The 7,867-nt window shown below is 31.2% G+C and overlaps 1 protein-coding gene across 1 annotated transcript; it reads right to left on the bottom strand.

Moving 5' to 3' along the window:
* Positions 1–5,390: 5,390 nt before the first annotated feature.
* LOC114367310 (membrane protein PM19L-like) lies at positions 5,391–7,139 on the bottom strand. The gene is made up of 4 exons (XM_028324466.1): positions 6,883–7,139; positions 6,289–6,508; positions 5,830–5,875; positions 5,391–5,709 (listed from the first exon to the last, which is right to left on the bottom strand). Exons 1-4 carry the CDS (start codon positions 7,007–7,009, stop codon positions 5,620–5,622), a joined length of 483 nt encoding a protein of 160 aa, XP_028180267.1. The 5' UTR covers positions 7,010–7,139; the 3' UTR covers positions 5,391–5,619.
* Positions 7,140–7,867: the final 728 nt, after the last annotated feature.

Below are 7,867 nucleotides of genomic sequence, written 5' to 3'. Positions count from 1 at the left end.
GGGAGAGACAAGAAAATTAGCAGTGAAGAATTGAAAAATCTGAAAATGACGATGAGGAATGATTTCAAATAGTAGAGTTTGATGAGAATGGAAAAGGGAGAGAGTCAATGACAAAATTAACGATGCTGGTGGGATTTTGAATTTATTACACATGCAGCATCATATTTTGTAAATGGCCATTGCTGTACATGAATTCATGAAATCTTTTTCTCAAGATGATCATTACGCTCAAAAGTTAACTCGATGTACTCTTGTGTATGTTTCACTTTCACCTTTGGCTTTTGTTTGCATACTACATTTCGTTCAGAAATGCTGATAAAGGATAAGAGGTATGTAGTCAGGAAGAGTTTTACTGCAGCTCTACAGTGGACCTAAATGTTCCAACTTAGGCCTACCAAAAAAAAAAGCGAGCTTTAGGCAGGGATTAGTCTCAAAACTCAATACTGTCTACTCATTGTTCTGTTTGTACGTCTTTTTCCATTGTGGACGGGTCTACATATAAGAGGTTTGTTTTAGTTTAACCAAGATAAGTTGGATTCTTACATATACATTCTCATTTAATATTTGAAAGAAAAATTTTGTTGCTTATAGTGATTATACTCGTTGTGAACATTATTGTCTCTAATGAAAGACATATATGATTTATAGCAGAAAAAACAAGGGGTTAATTGGCAATGTCATTTCTTCACTGAGACATTTAATTGATAAGAATTTAGGCTCGATGTGTGACCAACAAGTCATGAGTTTGTGGCATGATTGAAGTTTGAGAACTCGATACTTGAAAGTTGTGTGTGTTAATATTTAAATTTTAAAAGTTCATGATAACCATGCAGTTTAAATTATATGAATTGTTCTCATATTTTTACTTGATCATTTCAGAAAATCAATTATAACTTATCAATTAATATTTGTTATAATGGTCACCTACCAAAATGTTGATATAACTAAACTAACTACATTTTTAAGTGGTTATTGTGTAATTGCTCCTTATGTGGATATATACCACATTTCGCAAACTATGCTCAATAATTTGTTGTGTGCCCAATTACTGGTTTGCCGGGAGATCTCTGTCTTAAAATTGCCAAATCTTGTTGAGTGATCGTACACTAGCTAGGTGGCATGTAAGATTTGTGTCTCTCATTTCCATCTCTCAGAATCTAATTATCATCTATAGAAGTGCCTAATTTGGATAAATGCAATTTGGGCAATTCCTAAAAATCTAGCTTGCCTCAATTATGAAACGATCTATGGAGAAATGTAACACCCTTATGGGCAATTCCATATATGTCCTGACAACGTGGGTAGGCAATTTTTTTTTTTTTTTAGTGAATCAGAATCTTTCTCGAGCGAAATCCAAGAATTAATTTCTAAGATTTTGAGATTTATTTAAAAGATTGACCTTTTTTAATATATATTTTTTTATATGCACGGATTAGAGATCAAACTCATAATTATATGTATTGATGGATAGGCATTTTTTTGTTGACATGTTCATCACGATTAAAAAAAAAGTTCTACCACTTCACATGGTGACACATGAGATGCGATATGAAACTGCAGAATACAAAAGCATCTTAAAGGGTGAATACGGTTAGAGTTACTTAACTCTTTTTTTATGATCATATAATGTCATTATTTTTTATGAATTTTAGCAATTTTCACTTTAATAGTTTGTCTCTTTAAAAATTTAAAATTAGTTTCACAAATTATTCCCACATATTTGTTTTTATAATGTAAAATGCAGGTTCTTGTAAAAAAACTGTTCTTATGAATTTCACTTCATGTGATTCTAATGATAAAATTGTTAAAGAAGATTCTTAAGCTTAAGAATTACGCAAGCAATTCTCAATGGATATGTTGATAGTAAAAAGTAAATAAAGAGATGTTCTGTTATATACTAACTAAAATCTACCCCTAATTGAAAAAAAAAAAGTAATTTTATCTACTTAAACTTGAAACAATAACAATTGAGTTCCTAATTAATAACAAATCACTAACATAATAACTACTAAGTAATAGAAAATAAAACAACTAATCCTAAAAACTTGGTCAAATAATTAATAGAAAATAACAAACTAACAGGCAACTACTCATATACGCTCAACACTTCGTCTTGTATCAGTGGTCGATAAGTCCAAGTTTCTCTCTCAGTAGCTCAAGATTTAATGTAGTTGTATTCATGTCTATCTAAATGCTCTCTTTTTCAACACACATTGACTTTGCTTCAATAGTTATTCGTGCAACTTCCTTGAAATTTCTTGCAGCAATGACAACTTTCTTTTCTGCTTCTAGTTCTAGGACTCTTTTGTCTATGAAAATAATCCTCTGCTTGAAGGATGTTATACCTTGTTGGATGCTTGACTGCATCTCTTTAAATCCAAAGACAATTTTATTTATCTTATATTCTACAACTTCTAATTTAGAGTCATTGTATGCTATCTCCATTTCTTTTTTGTTTAATTAAAGCAATGAGTTGTTCCAATTCATCCATTAACACATCCTTTCTTTTACAAAGGATCTCTTTTTCTTTTTTGTCATTCTAGATTGAATGCTCAATGATATTATTCAATTCTAAACGAGCTTCATTCATAAATTATGATTCAATCTCCAACTCCATCTTTTTAACCTTCAAGGCGTCAGAGGATGAAAGCCATTGGTCCATTTCTTTTGAATACAGTGACGATGCTCTCTTCATGGCAGAATTCGCATTATTTAAAGCATTTGTTGCATAATGATCGAATGAGATTGTGCATTGTTCCTTAACAACTGCATGATGAAAATGACCTAATCTTTTGTGCCAGATTTCTGTATTGTTTACAGTAACTGGATAGGCTGTTTGCTCCTCCTCCAATATATGGATCAAATGAGAAACTTTTGTCTCTCTCATTTTAATATTGAAAATTTCCTTGTCATTGACATCTTTAATCAAACAATGCTTATTTTCAACTATGACTTTAAACCCCTTCTCAATTGATTGTCCCACACTTGCCAAGTTTTGATAAATCTCAGGTACATACAAAATATCATAAATTAATTTTCTACCTGCATAACTTTCAATGGCTATAGTTCCCTTTCCTTCAACAGTGATAAAATCACCATTGCCAATTCTAACTTTTGATACCTGTGATTTGTCCAATTTTCTAAAAACCTCTTGATCGTGGGTCATGTGGTTGGTACAACCACTATCCACTAGCCAACATTCACTTGAGTTGTTGCTTGTAGAACTTGTTGCTACAAAAAATTGTTTTTCTTCTTGTTGATTTGCAACTTGAACAACATTCTTTTGTTGAAAATTACTTTTGCAAATTCTAACTTGATGCCCCCAACTTGTTGCACTTTTCACACTTAACATCAAGCTTCTCCAACATTTGAAAGAAGGATGACCCATTCTGCCATAGTGCTTGCAAAGAGGAAATTCTTTGTTGTCTCTATTATTGTTGCTAGTGTTAGCTGCTGCTTCTTGGGTGTTGAAATTTTTCTTCTTGTATTTCTTCCACTTTCTTTTCTCTCCTTGGTTAGTTTGCAATTTAGCTTGCAATGCTCCTTCCATAAAACCCCCAACCCTTATTTTTCTTCTTTGCTCCTGGGCTTGTAAAGCATTTACAAGTTTTGCCAAGGTAAGTTTTGACAGATCTTTAGTATTCTCCAAGGATGTAATAGTAGCCTCAAATCTTTCAGGGACAGTCACCAGTATTTTCTCAACTATTCTTGAGTCGGAAAAATTAGAACCAATCAATCTTACTTTGTTAGCAGTGTTAAGAAGCCTGTTAGCATACTCTTTAATTGTTTCAGACTCCTTCATTTTCTACATCTCAAATTCTCTAACCAGATTTAGGTCTTGCATTCCTTTAATTCTTTCATCTCCTTCGTATTCATTCTAGAGGAAACTCCAGATTTCATTTGTTGATTTGATCATCATGATTCTAGTGAAAATTTCTTTTGAGACAACAACAAACAAAGTAGCTTTTGCCTTTGACTTTCTCGCTTTTATTTCTTTTTTATTTTTTATCTGAGCCATTGTTGGATTAGTTGGTAAGGAAAGAACTTCATAGTCTTCCTCAATAGCTTCCCAGAGATCATTTGCCTCCAGATGTGCCTCCATTCTCGCTGCCCAAATTTAATAATTGTCACCATCAAACATAGGTGGTGCTAGTGCTGTGTATGGTGTTTTAGAATTCATCCATCAGATGAATTGAAGCAATGTGTTTAGGCTCTTTTTGTGATGGATATTATTCAGTTCACTCACATGTCCTTCTTAAGAAGAAGGCTCTAGATACCAATCTGTTGTAAAATAAGCATAACTCACAAAATTAAGGGAGATGAACACACACATTCTTATTGAATGACCATTTGTTTAAATACAGATTTATTGTAACAAAAAGAAGCAATAATAATTGACTTCCTAAATAATAACAAAACACTAACATACCAACTACTAAGTAATTGAAAATAAAACAATTAATCCCAAAAACTTGGTCAAACAATTAATAGAAAATAACAAACTAACATGAATCTACTGATACACATTCAACATATTCATCCATCGGATCCAAACCGTTTTATGAACTCTATATAGCAATTACCTTCGACAATTAGTAAAACTATGGTAAAATATTTTGCCGCATTTGATGAAGGAAATGTCTAAATCTATTCATTTGTGTTTCACTTAATCTTATCATTATTATTGTTCAAATAAATGTTTGACAAATTTGCTCTCATTCTCTTCTGCTCATATTGAGAGTCTTGGGTTGGAATGTGGGTAGAATTCTATTTGGTTGCACTGATAAAAAATTGTTTGTAACTAGGGTTGGCCGAATAACAAGTGAGCCAAAAAGTAAATATTAAGAAAATTATTTGTATTTTAAATGAGAGAATTATATATTGGATTTTTTATTAATATATATGATTATTTTTAAAGAAAATGTGATCTTTTTATTTTATAAAAATTAAAGACATATTTTTTTATTGATAAACTTAAGAAGTTTTTAATTAGTTTATCTTTAGGCTTGCTTGTAACAATCATATGCATGGATTGCATCCAGGAAACATGTTACAGCTTTATTACCTGAGTGAGGGTCAAAGGAGTAAGGACCCTTAAAAAGGTATCTAAATTCTAAAGGCAATTAACTTAATTTTACTCTGAGAAAAAGAATATTTGTATTCTAGTTTGCAAGTGTTTTTAAAAGACCAGTAAATTTCTGTTTGAATAATCTTTTCAATGAAAAAGAAGAAGAAAAAAGGGATAGTGAATTTAACTTGTTACGCTTTGTGATACAGCGTGCCTCTTATGTTATTATGTCTATAGTGGCTGCGGGACCTTGAAGAAATTAAAACGGAGAGCAATTAAAAAAATAAGAAAATAAATTTAAAATAATTATCTTAATGGTGATTTGTAATTAAATGTTACTGTAAAAGATGCTTCAGAAGATATTATTTGTTAATATTTTTGTATACAACTTATTCTTAATCAATACAAATCCAACCATGTAATAAATCACACCTGTTTGTAAATGGGAAGACTATATTGGACCAAAAAAAAAAAAGAATAAATCATAGGTAAGAAAAGACGAGAAAAAAAAATTAGGACAATCACAGCATCACATCTCTCAACCATCAATTTCATCTCCTATATGCAGCAGCACCATGAATAGCAGCTATGTAGAAAAGCTGTGTAGCTGAAAGGATAATCATAAAAGCTTCCATTGTTTTCTGCAAAAATTGGACATCATTCCAAATTAAGCTCTTTTAAAAGGGACTTTATGGCTGATTAAAATCTATAAACTACCACAAACATAAGATATGATACTAAATACAATTTTCATATCTTACCAGGCGAGCATTTCTGCCGGTAAGCTGAATCTCTTTGCAGGCAAAGCTGCACAAATTATGTTAGTCATATCAGTAACTTTGATACAACAAAAGCTGTTTTATCAATGCAAAACATTTTTTTTTTAATTTCTTTCTTTCTGTGGTGGTTTGTATCACTAAAAAAAATATCATATCTTCAAAGACAAAAATTGATCTTTAAGCTTGCTTCTATTAATTGTTATAAATTTTTTTTTATCAGAAATTTATTTAATTTGTTAGAATAAACATCATGACTTTATACTAGTAGTACAATACTTCATGCTATATATCACTTTATCATAGACTCATAATATTAATACTAATAAACAAGTTTTTGTTAGATAAAATTTATATTAACTGGAAAATCCGAATGATTAATATTTTTTGTTTCTTAGGAAATGACCTTTTTTTTCAGTGTACGGAGTTGGAGGAAGAGATTACCCCATGGCAAGAACAGTAAGAGCCCACGCAATGGAAGCAACTGAAGCCGCAGATGGCAAGCTCTCTGAAGTCCATGAACGGACATGATTGACTCCTGAAATGATTGATCCAACACCAGCAACTCCAGCAATCAAAGCAAATGTCACAAAGAATCCAGTGGCAGCATTTCCCATAGGAAAGTATATGGGTGAAAAATGAGCAGGAAGATCAAATCCTGGACCTGCACGTATATAGTTCCTCACAATATTATTACACTTAACAAGTATTAAGAAAATGTTTCTTTAGTTCACACACCATTAAAAAAAATGTTAGTTTATTTTTAGTGTATTTCTTTGTATAGGACAAATTATTTATAAAAGTATAATAGTTTAATTTTTATGTACTATCAGTGTAAAAAATTTATGTTGCCAACTAATCAAAAATCATAATAAATATAACATAAAATAATTATTATAAAAATTAATAAATATTTATTTTACATCATAATTTATAATTGGATGAACGGATATATTATTTACTCAAAATAGAAAACAATTTTTCAGTGTTAAAATTACAAAGAATGGAGGGGACAAGGAAAAGATGGGGACACTTTACCTATAACAAAGCCATGATCTATGGCTCTGTTCATGGCCCATCCACCAATGCCTAACACTATGACATACATGCAGAAGTTGAGCCCCAAAAGAAGGGTGGCAATGGGCTTCATTTGGTCGGTCGCCATCTATGTACTATGGTTTCTAAGACAAGGGGAAAAAAAGCTGCTAGGAACAAGCAGAAAGAGGTAGGGGAATTATTTCAGAACCCTAAAAAGTTGTGTAATTCAGGACATGGGTATGTTTTATGTGCAAGTGAGGGCTCTTATATATATATATGAGAAGTTTATTAGATGAAAGGTTTTGTTCTTTACTTGCTAAGGCTGCTTAAAAAGGCCAATGCACGGTTGTAAAGATAATAATTCTCCATGCTTCAAATTCAAGGCAAGAGGAAAAATGCTTGATCCTGATTCTTACTTGCCTCAAATTTTCAGTTTACTTTGTTTATTATTTTTAGTATTAGTACCTTGTTGAAGGGCCTAGTTGTCCGTTTTCCTAGGCAAGTGATATTCTTTGCCTTCTGTGGACTCTTGCAAATTGCAGTAATTATGTGTTACCTGAACTCTTCCAAAAATTTACACTAATTGATATGTAAATATTTTTTTTGTCTTGATCGTTTAAATTATCAGGAAAAAAAGACCCTGACTAATTTGAGTTTGACCGAGAGATAAATAAAGTCTGATCAATAATTATTTCTGTTAAAAATCAAATTCAAATAATATTCAAACGATTTAACATTTAATTTTAATACATTAATCACTTATGTTGAATCACTTAGTTTACATACAAACATTTGTTACTTAGTTAGGTTTATTTATTTGATTTTCTTTTATAGAAACTCCTTTTACTTTTGGATCCACCAAGACACCAACTAATTAGTTTTCAAGACGGAATTTCTATATGATACACCGGCACTTTATATTTTCTTTCCGACGTATAATTACAATTGCATTATCAATGTGGACACCTTTGGCTAAGTTAGTAAC

The sequence above is a fragment of the Glycine soja genome, chromosome 9 (assembly GCF_004193775.1).
Source record: "Glycine soja cultivar W05 chromosome 9, ASM419377v2, whole genome shotgun sequence".
Taxonomy (NCBI): Eukaryota; Viridiplantae; Streptophyta; class Magnoliopsida; order Fabales; family Fabaceae; genus Glycine; species Glycine soja.
Note: the sequence above shows the minus strand (reverse complement) of the source record. Positions and strands in the feature narration are given on the sequence as shown.